The sequence below is a fragment of the Haliotis rufescens genome, unplaced genomic scaffold (assembly GCF_023055435.1).
Source record: "Haliotis rufescens isolate VD_foot unplaced genomic scaffold, xgHalRufe1.0.p SCAF_129, whole genome shotgun sequence".
NCBI classification, from domain to species: Eukaryota; Metazoa; Mollusca; class Gastropoda; order Lepetellida; family Haliotidae; genus Haliotis; species Haliotis rufescens.
Genome location: NW_025963812.1, coordinates 1 through 14,435, shown reverse-complemented (window position 1 = coordinate 14,435; position 14,435 = coordinate 1). Strand labels below are relative to the sequence as shown.

At 45.0% G+C, this 14,435-nt stretch overlaps 1 protein-coding gene across 1 annotated transcript in view; it reads right to left on the bottom strand.

Annotated features, from left to right (window-relative positions):
• The window catches only part of LOC124110915, a 50,948-nt gene extending 37,307 nt beyond the window's left edge, over positions 1-13,641 (bottom strand). The window contains exons 1-8 of the mRNA XM_048394032.1: positions 13,422-13,641; positions 12,358-12,449; positions 10,798-10,993; positions 10,348-10,477; positions 7,559-7,777; positions 6,416-6,637; positions 5,544-5,779; positions 3,072-3,148 (exon numbers count right to left, since the gene is read on the bottom strand). Of these exons, the coding sequence (XP_048249989.1) occupies positions 3,072-3,148; positions 5,544-5,779; positions 6,416-6,637; positions 7,559-7,777; positions 10,348-10,477; positions 10,798-10,993; positions 12,358-12,449; positions 13,422-13,607 (1,358 nt within the window). The 5' untranslated portion in view covers positions 13,608-13,641. The remainder of the gene's footprint in view (positions 1-3,071; positions 3,149-5,543; positions 5,780-6,415; positions 6,638-7,558; positions 7,778-10,347; positions 10,478-10,797; positions 10,994-12,357; positions 12,450-13,421) is intronic.
• Between the last annotated feature and the right edge of the window lie 794 nt (positions 13,642-14,435).

The window sequence follows — 14,435 nt, the reverse complement described above, 5'->3', positions numbered from 1 at the left end:
TCCTACACGGGGGGGAGAGAGTGTCCTACACGGGTGGAGAGTGTGTCCTACATGGGTGGAGAGTGTGTCCTACATGGGTGGAGAGTGTGTCCTACACGGGTGGAGAGTGTGTCCTACATGGGTGGAGAGTGTGTCCTACATGGGTGGAGAGTGTGTCCTACATGGGTGGAAAGTGTGTCCTACATGGGTGGAGAGTGTGTTCTACATGGGTGGAGAGTGTGTCCTACATAGGTGGAGGCAGTGTGTCCTACATGGGTGGACAGTGTGTCCTCCACTGGTGGAGAGTGTGTTCTACATGGGTGGAGAGTGTGTCCTACACTGGTGGAGAGTGTGTTCTACACGGGTGGAGAGTATGTCCTACATGGGTGGAGAGTGTGTCTCCTACATGGATGGAGAGAGTGTGTCCTACATGGGTGGAGAGTGTGTCCTACATGGATGGAGAGAGTGTGTCCTACATGGGTGAAGAGTGTGTCCTACATGGATGGAGAGAGTATGTACTACATAGGTGGGGAGTGTATCCTACATGGGTGGAGAGTGTGTCCTACATGGGTGGAGAGTGTGTCCTACATGGGTGTAGAGTGTGTCCTATACGGGTGGAGAGTGTGTCCTACATAGGTGGAGGGAGTGTGTCCTACATGGGAGGAGAGTGTGTCCTCCATGGTTGGAGAGTTTGTCCTACATAGGTGGTGGGAGTGTGTCCTACACGGGTGGAGAGTGTGTCCTACATAGGTGGTGGGAGTGTGTCCTACACGGGTGGAGAGTGTGTCCTACATAGGTGGAGGGAGTGTGTCCTACAAGGGTGGAGAGTGTGTTCTACATGGGTGGAGAGTGTGTCCTACATGGATGGAGAGTGTGTCCTACACTGGTGGAGAGTGTGTCCTACATGGGTGGAGAGTGTTCTACACGGGTGGAGAGTGTGTCCTACATGGGTGGAGAGTGTGTCCTACACTGGCGGAGAGTGAGTCCTACACGGGTGGAGAGTGTGTCCTACATGGGTGGAGAGTGTGTCCTACACGGGTGGAGAGTGTGTCCTACATGGGTGGAGAGTGTGTCCTACACGGGTGGAGAGTGTGTCCTACACGGGGGGAGAGTGTGTCCTACACGGGTGGAGAGTGTGTCCTACATGGGTGGAGAGTGTGTCCTACATGGGTGGAGAGTGTGTCCTACATGGGTGGAGAGTGTGTCCTACATGGGTGGAGAGTGTGTCCTACATGGGTGGAGAGTGTGTCCTACATGGGTGGAGAGTGTGTTCTACATGGGTGGAGAGTGTGTCCTACATAGGTGGAGGGAGTGTGTCCTACATGGGTGGAGAGTGTGTCCTCCACTGGTGGAGAGTGTGTTCTACACGGGTGGAGAGTGTGTCCTACACTGGTGGAGAGTGTGTCCTACACGGGTGGAGAGTGTGTCCTACATGGGTGGAGAGTGTGTCCTACATGGGTGGAGAGTGTGTCCTCCACTGGTGGAGAGTGTGTTCTACACGGGTGGAGAGTGTGTCCTACATGGGTGGAGAGTGTATCCTACATGGATGGAGAGAGTGTGTCCTACATGGGTGAACAGTGTGTCCTACATGGATTGAGAGAGTGTGTCCTACATGGGTGGAGAGTGTGTCCTACATGGGTGGAGAGTGTGTCCTACATGGGTGGAGAGTGTGTCCTACATAGGTGGAGAGTGTGTTCTGCCCGGGTGGAGAGTGTGTCCTACATGGATTGAGAGTGTGTCCTACATGGGTGAACAGTGTGTCCTACATGGATTGAGAGAGTGTGTCCTACACGGGTGGAGAGTGTGTCCTACACGGGTGGAGAGTGTGTCCTACAAGGGTGGAGAGTGTGTCCTACATGGGTGGAGAGTGTGTTCTGCCCGGGTGGAGAGTGTGTCCTACATGGGTTGAGAGTGTGTCCTACATGGGTGGAGAGTGTGTCCTACATGGGTGAACAGTGTGTCCTACATGGATTGAGAGAGTGTGTCCTATATGGGTGGAGAGTGTGTCCTACATGGGTGGAGAGTTTGTCCTACATGGGTGGAGAGTGTGTCCTACATAGGTGGAGAGTGTGTTCTGCCCGGGTGGAGAGTGTGTCCTACAAGGGTGGACAGTGTGTCCTACATGGGTGGAGAGTGTGTTCTGCCCGGGTGGAGAGTGTGTCCTACACGGGTTGAGAGTGTGTCCTACATGGGTGGAGAGTGTGTCCTACACGGGTGGAGAGTGTGTCCTACACGGGGGGAGAGAGTGTCCTACATGGGTTGAGAGTGTGTCCTACATGGGTGGAGAGTGTGTCCTACATGGGTGAACAGTGTGTCCTACATGGATTGAGAGAGTGTGTCCTACATGGGTGGAGAGTGTGTCCTACATGGGTGGAGAGTTTGTCCTACATGGGTGGAGAGTGTGTCCTACATAGGTGGAGAGTGTGTTCTGCCCGGGTGGAGAGTGTGTCCTACAAGGGTGGAGAGTGTGTCCTACATGGGTGGAGAGTGTGTCCTACACGGGTGGAGAGAGTGTCCTACATGGGTGGAGAGTGTGTCCTACATAGGTGGAGAGTGTGTTCTGCCCGGGTGGAGAGTGTGTCCTACAAGGGTGGAGAGTGTGTCCTACATAGGTGGAGAGTGTGTTCTGCCCGGGTGGAGAGTGTGTCCTACACGGGTTGAGAGTGTGTCCTACATGGGTGGAGAGTGTGTCCTACACGGGTGGAGAGTGTGTCCTACACGGGGGGAGAGAGTGTCCTACATGGGTTGAGAGTGTGTCCTACATAGGTGGAGAGTGTGTCCTACATGGGTGGAGAGTGTGTCCTACATAGGTGGAGAGTGTGTTCTGCCCGGGTGGAGAGTGTGTCCTACAAGGGTGGAGAGTGTGTCCTACATGGGTGGAGAGTGTGTTCTGCCCGGGTGGAGAGTGTGTCCTACATGGGTTGAGAGTGTGTCCTACATAGGTGGAGAGTGTGTCCTACATGGGTTGAGAGTGTGTCCTACACGGGTGGAGAATGTGTCCTACATGGGTGGAGAGTGTTTTCTGCGCGGGTGTAGAGTGTGTTCTGCCCGGGTGGAGAGGGTGTCCTACATGGGTAGAGTATGTTTCGTACCCTTGAGGGGAAGGAGTCGCCCACACCTCCAGTGATGAGAATACGGTAAAGTCACAAGTATTCCGGAACTCGAAAACCTGGAACACAATTACAGGATGAAATACAAATTTATAGACACATATATACATACATGTATAAAGACATATAAACATATATGAATGAACATATATATAGTTAGTTTTGTGTAATTGAAAATTGAAAGAACTGTTGTAAATTTTAGTGTCAATGTAACCATCACTCATTCAAGAGTTTCCAAAGCAATCTGTTTCTGGCTGATTTTGTGTAGAAATATAATCTGGTTCAATGACGCAACCACATGATCCGAGCAAGCCTAAAATGTTGTAAATATGTTTGTGTGTTTGTTTGTTTGTTGTTTAACGCCGCACTCAGCAATATTCCAGCTATATGACGGCGGTTTGTAAATAATCGAGTCTGGACCAGACGATCCAGTGATTGATATCATGAGCATCGATCCACACAATTAGGGTCGATGACATTTATCAACCAAGTCAGCGAGCCTGACCACCCGATCCCGTCAGTCGCCTCCTACGACAAGCATAGTCGCCTTTGCTATGTGTCTTAAAAAAGGAAAAAAAAATATTTGAAAGATAAGATTCTAAGATACCATCAACAGCTGTGTACTGTGTGAAATTTGTTTTTAATGTATGAAAGTTTTAAATCAACTGAAAAAAAACATAGAAGTATTATTCTTTGAGTGATGACTCAGTGCCGGTGTAGTTATTTTTTTATGTTATATAGTTCACCTTACGATATTTTAAATTGGAAGTCTAACATATTATCAAATCAACTGAGAGGTACAGTTTCTTTGGCTCTTCAGTTTGGAACTATTTTAGTAAATAAGAATTTAGTTTAACTTTTTGTGAGTTCATTGGTGTGTGAAGGGTCAAACTGTACGAACGGAGCTTGCGAGAAATAGATGTCGAATAGATATTGAGGCAAATCCATAGGCTGTTGCAGACTCTCATCATCAGTCCAGACACGGATCAAATCGACATAGTTTGGATTACATTTCTTCGTTTTGTTAAAATTAATGTGGCACAAGTTACGTTTAGAGGCAGGAAGCTCATGATCAAGACGTAAACCTTGAAATCTGACGTAATCGACAGAGCACGTTCACGTCATTGATCTCTGTGCCACGATTTCTTGTCAACCAGGAATACATGCTTGCCCTTTTCGAAAAATAACTATTGCATTTTTCAAATGAATTGACTGAGAGTAACGTGTAATTGATCAAACTACCTGGCCGTATGAATGTCAGTACTCCGTTTCACATTTTATCGCAAAACAGATTAAAATGGATGGCATCGACATCTAAACGTGATTCTATCTGATTCAAGCATGGTATTCCAAGACTTTAATGTACATATAGTCATGTGAACGAAATGAATGTTTTGCACTGGGAAAGCGGTCAAAATGGTTCAAGATTAAACAGCCTTTTTCATATAATAGCTGCCCAGATTAACCTCGAATAGTTCAATACCAAATTACACACACACTATGGAAACTTGATTTTGATAGCTGGCATTTTTCAATGCTAAAAAATATTTTGCATTCTGCTTTTTCTTTTATGACAAATCGATCTTAATTCCATTAATTTCATGTATCTATTATCATCATATATTTCAAACGTTTCCGTTTGTAGAATGGGATGAAAAGGTTCCCTCAAAACAAAGCAGTGGTAATACAATGAAGATGATTGTTTCATTAATGAGTTGCGTCCCCTAGGCACGCCAGAAACCTATGATTGTGGGTTAGAATCCCGGTTCGCCCCGATTATTTTCTAGGTTTTCCGTGCTCGTGAGTTTCACCGAACTGGTAAACGTCTGAGACCTGCATCACTTCGGGCTTTCCTCCAACATTAAACTGACACGCGGCGATATAACTGGAATACTGTTTAAAGCGGCGTTAAACCCAACTCACTCACTCACCACTTGTTTAATTAATAAAAGAGTGAGTGAGTGAGGTTTTACGCCGCTTTTAGCAATATCCCAGCAATATCACGGCGGGGAACACCAGAAATGGGCTTCACACATTGTACCCATGTCGGGAATCGAACCCGGGTCTTCGGCGTGACGAGCGAACGCTTTAACCACTAGGCTACCCGACCGCCCCCATTAATAAGAGCACTGACACTGAAACCTGTATGGACAGAACCGTCAAGTTTCCGTCAAGATAGTATTCATCTTAGAAACCGTCTGCGTATGAACGAATGACGACCGCTTCCGTCCATTTTGTCTCGAGATAAAAAAACACTGACAATTTCATCATGATTTTCTATCATCATTTGTTTTACGTCTATCATCATTAGGATATGTACTTTCTAATGTTTGTTTGTTTGTTTGTTGTTGTTTAACACCGCCCTCGGCAATATTTCATCTATACGACGGGGGTCTGTAAATAATCGAGTATGGACACGCACGCATGCATGCACACTCTCTATCTCCCACTTACATCAATATCTCTTACATCTGTGTATTCAAACACATTCTGAACACATTTTATGGGAGTCCCTTTCCAACGCTGACCGCTGGAGCATGTCATGACGGTGGAGTTGACGTCATCACACGTGGTGTAGTTGTCCCTGCAGGTGTAGGTCGCCACTGCCTGTGTGGCAGAGTAGGCGAGTGACGTCACACTTTCCTCCTCCACAGGGGGAGGGCCGCAGTGAAACGGTGACCACGCAGTAGCTGGAAGACAACATGTGAGTGAGTGAGTGAGAGAGTGAGAGAGTGAGTGAGTGAGTATGGTTTTACGCCCCTTTTAGCAATATTCCAGCAATATCACGATGGGGACACCAGAAATGGGCTTCACACATTGTTCCCATGTCGGGAATCGAACACGGGTCTTCGGCGTGACGAGCGAACGCTTTAACCACCAGGCTACCCGACCGCCCCAGAAGACTTGAGGTGAGGTTGCATTACATTGTGTTTGGACAGTGATTAGTTGTTCTGAATGTAGTACTGTTAAAAGTAAGCAGTTTTGAGGAAGTTACTATATTTAGATGCTAGTGTCTTGTGTGAACTTCCTGAATACCGTGGACTGATGTGGAATATTCTGTAATGTTCAAGTGCCGCTAGACTGGTGATGGCAATGTGTAGAAATTTCCAGCAGCCAGTTTGACTGTATATAAGGGGACAAGATCATGCCCCTCGTATCCCTCACACATTTTATCACATCAAGACTGATTTCGTGTGAGGATCACTCAGCACCTGGGCGAAATGATAGGGGAACGTTCCATTTTTGTAAAGTGCTTTAATTAACACTTCAGTACATTTGATAATGTACGGACACATTCACCATGGTGTAAAGAATTATATACTTACGTTTCAAGCTGCTCCCGTAAACCTCAACTTCACATAAGGTAAGGAGATCGGAGTTGTCTCTTCTTGCTTTGGGCACTATCTTCACATACCTGCCCAACACCTCCTCACCACAGACCAACCTCTCCGTGCTGTCTGGCTCCATGTCACCTTGATACAGATAGCAGACCTTGTCCTCCTCGCTGTGCCCACTCACTGAGATCTCGAAGTCATGGGGCTTTGTGTCTGAAACGGTCAGGGAGGACAGCATGAGACACCAAGCCGACTGAACTGAGGATCGGCTGGATACAAGTCTGCCTTGACGGACTATGTGTCATCGTGCTTCTACCACATGGGACCGCCTCCGTGGTCTAGTGGATAGCGCCTCTACCCAGGGAGCGGAAGGTTCGTGGTTCGACCCCCAAACGTCATAGCAAAAGACGAGTCACACAAAAGAAGCTTAAAGATGATACCCAGTCTGGCGCTCACCATTAAGGGGATAAAACAAGGACTGGTCGGCTCGGGGTCAGTATACTGTATATACTACTGATTGGCCTAATTCAGACTTGATTTACAGTCCATCATGATGTATTACCCGGGGCACGGGTGGCCCAGTCGTCTAAGGCGCCGCGATTCGCTGTGCATAGTTGCGTCCCTTGGGCACGCCAGAAACCTATGATTGTGGGTTCGAATCCCGGTTCGTCCCGATTATGTTTCTAGGTTTGTCAGCACCATACCTGTGCTCGTGGGTTTCACCGAATGGTAAACGTCTGAGATCTGCATTACTTCGGGCTTTCCTCCCACATTAAGCAGACACGCTGTGATATAACTGGAATACTGTGAAAAGCGGCTTTAAACGCAGCTCAATCACACTCACACTGATGTATAACCAGAATATTGCTGGTTGCAGCGTTAAACATTAACTCCACGCAAACCACAGTCGTCAATATAATATATGCATGTGGACAGCCTCACTACAGATAGTGTTCATGTTTTATTGGCGAATACGGCTAAATGGATCGGATCGTCAGACTAGATGACTTGGTTGATTGCGTGCTCATAATATCAATCACTGGAATGTCTTGTCAAGAATCGATTACTTACAGGCTGCTGTCTACAGCTGGACTATTGCGACCTTAAACAAACAGACAAGAAATCACAGATTACCGCATGGTTGAGAGGGGCACGTGCTGCTGCCGACGACGATGTCCCGGATGTAGTAGTAACCCTGTAAGTCTACCTCCCAAAATGCATCAGTGTCGTTCTCTGCATGAGACCAGCAGGTTTTGTTCGCGTCGCCGTCAACCATCCCCCCCGGCTCGGCTCCCGCGCCATTGGTGCTGGATGTGGCTGTTTTCTTCAAGGCAAGATTTGACGGTATCGGCTCTGAGAATAAGAAGGAACATCGTCATCCCTGCTAGATGATACCCATTTTATATTTTACATGTGAATGTGTTCCATGACTTGCATTTGAACCACAATCTCATTAAAATCAGATCCTAGTTCTCGCTGTCGGTAAACAAAGATCTGAGGACATCCCATTTCGGGTCACGTCAGAACGACCTTTCATCCGACCAATCAAAACGTCGCTTTCCAGATCATGAAATGGACAGTCGGAATGTGTTTTCTTATCATGCAACCTCGAAAACGTTAACACGGGGTATTCTTAACGACAGTTATGGCCCGTAACTGATTGACTGATTTGACTATTTCCGTCAAAATTATCGTCTATCTCTCGCTTCCGTGGGATACAAATTTGAACGAAGGAGGCGTTGCACAGTATGTGGGATTCACTGCCATTCAATGTCAACCATATATTAGACATTCCGGAATGGTCGTTTGTTCAGTTTTCAAATTTTTTATCGAGAACTGTGTCACAGATTTTTCAAGCGTAGTCTGAAATGGAAGTCGCCATGTTGAAACGAGTGCCGTAATGCTGCTTTCTAATTGGCTGATGCCGACTTCTTGTGAGTCATTTCAGTGGTCTGTCAAAGTTCTCGAAAGGTCGTTCTGACGTGACCCATAATGTGATGTCCTCAGATCTTTGTTTAGCAGCATTGAGAACTTAGATATGATTTTAATGTGATTGAATTGAACCATGGATTAGGAAAATACTCGATTTTGGTCAATCAGAGGTTATCAAAATTAATCACAATAAACCCACTCTTATTGAAACAGTCGATTTGACGGCCGCATTATCTCGGAAGGTAATGTTTCGAAAATAGTACTTCTTTTTCAGTCATTACGGTAGGCATAGTTAAATAAACATATTATTGTCTACAAAATACAAAGTTGCGGTTACTACAATAATCAAAGGATGTGTGGTAATACATAGAAATCCACAAAGCGAATATGTATTTCAAGTTTTCAGGACAACAGACGGCTTGCTATTTTCCACACGACTGTGACGTCATAGGTGTTGCAACACAAAGAGCGATATGACGTCACGATAGAGACAAGCTGTGTAGAACGAAACCTTTGCAAGGCTTGCTTAGATTAGGGTTGCCCACTTCATGTGAGTTTACGAAGTTGCCGTGCGACATCCTTTCAGTGCCTGTCATAAGTTCGAGTGACGTATCAGGGTGTGAATACACTGCTGGAGGAGATAGAGCGCCATAATTTGTTTAAAGGCTGTTGTCGGTGATTCCGTCAATTCTGATTGACAACCCACTCAAAACATTGGACTCAACCCATGCCGCTTCATTCAGTGTATTTGCTTACACCAAAGGGGTTTATCTTTGATTCTACCATGATATTGATGAATGCTTGATTCTTTTTTCATACGGAAACCCCTTTCAAATATATTAAGCCTTTTCACAACAAAAAAACGTGCGTATGAATACATTGATAGCCTACATATCGTTTCATAAAAAAATGGCTGCCAGTTCAAAATTAAAATAAATCGGTATCCACTCTACAGTGGGACTACATCAAATTTCAAAACACAGTAGGTTTATCTCCTAATTTAGTCATGGTAGAACGGGGATAAACACACTGTGTTTCCAATGTAGGTTAGTTTACCTGTTTTGTACCATGGATTTGGGGAATACTCGATTCTGATGGGTCAATCAGCGGTTTCAAATGACATTAACTACCTATGATTAAAACAGCTGATTTGACACATGTTCGGGTCGAAATTCGATTTAGCGAGGTTACATCTACTTGTCAACTAGATCTTGATTGCAAACACAGTATGTTTATCCCCTTCCTGGAGGTGTGTATTAATTTTTACACTGTGTTAATATTTAAATATCTTAAACATGTTTAATCATACAAAAATAATGGTGAAACTTCAGGTAGAATGTATTGGGATATCACTGAGGCGTGTCTTTGGACATTGTTGTTTCCTTGTATATCATTGTTTCCTTGTATATTGTTATTTCCTTGAATATTGTTGTTACTTTATATACTGTTGTTTCCTTGGATACTTTGGTTCCTTGAATATTGTTGTCTCCTTGAATATTGTTGTTTCCCTGAATATTGTTGTTACTTTATATAATGTTGTTTCCTTGGATTCTTTGGTTCCTTGAATATTGTTGTTTCCTTGAATATTGTTGATTCCTTGAATATTGTTGTTTCCTTGAATATTGTTGATTTCCTTGAATATTGTTGTTTCCTTGAATATTGTTGTTTCCTTGTATACTGTTGTTACTTTATATATTGTTGTTTCCTTGCCTTCTGTTGTTTCCTTGAATATTGTCGATTCCGAGAATATTGTTGTTTTCTTAAATGTTGTTGTTTCTTGTAAACTGTTGCTTCTTTATATATTGTTGTTTCCTTGTATATTGACGTATCCTTTTTAATGGTTGTTTCCTTGTCTATTGTTATATTGTCGACCGCTGATTCCTTGTCTATTGTTCACGTGCTGTATGATTTGGCGAGACACAATACCTACGTTTTACAGTATCTCTGCTCAAGGTCACGTACTATATGATTTGGAGAGACACAATTCCTACGTTTTACAGTATCTCTGCTCACGGTGACCCCTATCTGCCGGATGCTGAGACCAGCTACTGCTAGAGATCCTATACGGTGCGACATCTGGTAGTGGGGATAGTTCCAGATCAACACACCATCAACTGTAGCCTGAAACACGGCAAGAGTGAGTGAGTGAGTGAGTGGGCTCTGTGTGAGTGAGTGAGTGAGTGAGTGAGTGAGTTGGGTTTAACGCTGGATGGAATGAGGCCCGCAGTCACGCAGTTTATCAATTTACGAGAGTATGATGAGAGACCCAGAAACATAATCGGAGCGAACCGGGATTCGAACCCACAATGGACCGTCCTGGCGTGAGCAAGGGACGTAACTCTGCACAGCGCATTGCGGCGCCATGGACGACTGGGCCACCCTTGGATTGTGGACTAGATGAATCGTGGTTAAGACGTACACAGTGGACATGATCGCCTTACCTGAATGCTATCACTGTAAAACGTGAACACAAAATGGTACTCGGCGTCTCGCTGAAGGGCTGGGAAGTCAACAGATGTCGCTTGTTCAGGACTTCCGGTGTATCGTGTGAGGAATTCCCCCGCAGAGACCGCGTCAAACCCTAATCCGATTATCTCTTCGCTGGAGTTCTTCGTCTCCAGACTTACTTGGTACCTCCTGAAAAGTTCATGAGCTGATGGATAAAGGGATGGATGAATTAATGAACAAGCGTGTAGGCTTGCTCCAGACAATAAGTGTGTTGGTCAGTAGCAAAGCACAGAAGATAAAAAATGATCTCCTGTCTTCCTGACCTGCATTGCTAACGTACCGACCGTTACGTTTGTTCAACTATTTACTGTTTACATGTCGAACCCTCCGTTCATTCTCACTTACTTCAAACACGATAACCTGACACAGCTGTCGTCAGTTTGTATCCAAGATGACGTAACACGTCTCGCAGCTACCCAAATCAACTTTAAGTTCTTAAAACATTCGAGGCCTCAGTAATGATTTCAAAAAGGTTTATGGTAGACATTTAAAACAATTTGACGCATCAATGCCAAAACTGACGTCCTTTTTTATTTCCTATTTTGACTTGTACCAAATGTTCCGTGTTTCATAAGGCGAACAGTTAACTTGCCTTTGCATGTGTTTGTGACTGGTGCCACTGGTGGAGCAGGATACGCTCACTTTTCGCGAAAAACTGTTGTCATCACTATGATAGTGATTCATAAACACATGCTCATGATATAGTCGGAATAGTCTCTGCTTTTAAATTGTTTGACATGCATTACTTAGAAGTTGACGGATGACAAAGTAAACACAATTTATTTACCGTAATGGCGACGTTTCAGTAAAGATCCTACATAAGGATCTATACAGAAATGTCGCCTTTACAGTAAATTGTTTAAAGAAGTTGTTATCCACAAATTGTGATGACTTTGATTCTGTTTTTTAGCAGAGATTTCTATTGAATATGGAAAGGGTTTTGTCGTTGTTATTGACAAGGTTACAGCATCATCTACATGTACCATCGAGGCACGCCATGAGAATTGTTCTACGCCTTTCTAGCAATATCCCACAAATTTAGAGTGTGTGGGTATGGTTTTACGACGTTTTAGCAATATTCCAGCAATATCACAGCGAGTGACACCAGAAATGGGCTTCACATATTGTACCCATGTCGGGAATCGAACCCAGGTCTTCGGCGTGACGAGCGAACGCTTTAACCACTAGGCTACCCGACCGCCCCCACATATTTAGAGACAAGGGTGCTGTTGTACGAAACAGCTTAGCGCCACGACTGTCGTAATCTATGTTAAGGTATGGGAGTTACGAACACCTTAGTGCTAAGATCGCTTTGTACAACGGCACCCAGGAACACATGATGACCAAACACTTCACCCACCGGCACAAGGGTTTAGGGATACGAGGTTGATTTTGAGCGTTTTAAACTGGAACGGCAAACTCTTACATACAATTATTTTTTTCATTTGAGTGCTTGTTAATATTCCTGTGCACTGTAATTAATAAATACTTACGGTATACTCCCATTTGGCTTGAGCCAGGCTTCTATGCGTGTCCCGAGTTTAAAAGGGCAGCCAAAAATAACTGAAGAATTTTCACCCTGAAACTTTAACAAAATAGCTCGTTAGAGGATGACCTTTTCACAAGGGTAATCAATTACGATTGTTTAAATTTTCACTCTTCATATAAATTGCTATAACTTTGTATTAATGTGTCCTATAACATGAAATTGCGTACTTTAGCAGGAGCAGGATCCGCTGATTATGGGTTCGAACATCATAACCGCACCTACCATGATCCGTGGTTTGTTAGGACAATATACGTGCTCGTGACATTCATCAAAGCGTCTACGGCCTGTGTGACTCCGCGCATGTTAAGCTGAGAGTGAGTGAGTTGGGTTTAACGCCGCTTTTAACATTATTCCAGTTATATCACGGCGTGTCAGCTTAATGTGGGAGGAAAGCCCGAAGTGATGCAGGTCTCAGACGTTTACCAGTTCGGTGAAACCCACGAGCACGGCTATGGTGCTGACAAACCTAGAAACATAACTGGGGAGAAACGGGATTCGAACCCACAATCATAGGTTTCTGGCGTGCCCACGGGACGCAACTCTGCACAGCGAATCGCGGCGCCTTAGACGACTGGGCTACCCGTGCCCCCCCCCCCCCCCCCCCCCCCCCCCTCCCAGTCGTGATATAACTGAAATACTGTTCAGTGCGACCTTAAAGCGAATTCACTCACTCACACGGCGGCCTTAGAAACCTAGTCATGGTGGTTACCAATTACAACATCAAAATTATTATTTTTTACTTTTCGTCGGTAAAGGTAACATATTTAGGATAATGGCTTACATATTCCGTTAAGCATTTTAGAAAAGGTTGGGTCTGGGATTTAAAAAAAAAATATATAAAAGAAAACCGAAAACAGGAACAAGAATATTAATGTCCTGTTGCGAAAATAATGAATGTTTTCGCCTTCTGCTTTCACAGAAAAAATATTGCATGTTTTGAAAAAAAATACATCCTGCCTCTAACAAAACTCCCTTTCCAGAATGTTAAATGGAGGGTCTCCAACTCACCGAGATATTTTCAACAGCTTTCACACACGGGATTGGCTCTTCCTTCCACCCCAGCTCGCCTTCACATCGCAAGACGTTGTCGTAGTCGCTGCAGACTGTGTAGTTGCCATCGCACATGTAGGTCGCTATTGACGCGTTCAGGGTGTATGATATTTTCACAGACATGTTCTCAAGCACTGGGGGCATAGGGCAGTCCCTTGGGGTCCATTTGCGTACTGCTACAGCTGGGGGATATTGCAAGTTATGGACATGCTACAGACAATGCGAGATTAATATTTCAGATTTTGCATGTTTTGCATGAAAAAGAATTAGGATTTAGATGATAGAGTGATTGAATACTGCTCAGTACTCAGAAACATTCCACGACATCGACCTAGGACGTCGTGTTGACAGACATGACGACATTTGGACCTATGTATGTGTCACAACAGAGACGTAATATATCCTTTTAAATCGAGTAAACATGTGAGGTGAAATGGGGTTTAACGTCGCGCCCAAGACTATTGCACTTAAATAGCGACGTGCATGCACGTGTGTGTGTTTGTGTGTGATGCTTCTTGTACTAGTCCGGACTGATGCCGATTTATAGTGCTAGCACACTGAGATACCATGCCGCAGTTTAACATGAATACCCCACTCAGACACAGTATACTGACTCCGAGCCGACCAGTCCTTGTTTTACCCCCTTAATGCCGAGCGCCTGACAGGGTAACAACAAGTACCATCTTTTAACGTCTTTTGGTATGACGCGGCCGGGGATCGAACCCCGGACCTTCCGCTCTCCGGGCGGACGCTCTACCACTACACCACGGAGGCGGTCGCCATGATCATAGTGGACCCGTGAAGATCCGGGGTAGAATAGGTCTTCAGCAACTCATGCTTGCCGTAAAAGGTGACTATGCTTGTCGTAAAAGGCGACTAACGGGATCGGGTGGTCAGGCTCGCTGACTTGGTTGATGCATGGCATCGTATCCCAATGATGTCAATCACTGGATTGTCTGGTCCAGACTCGAG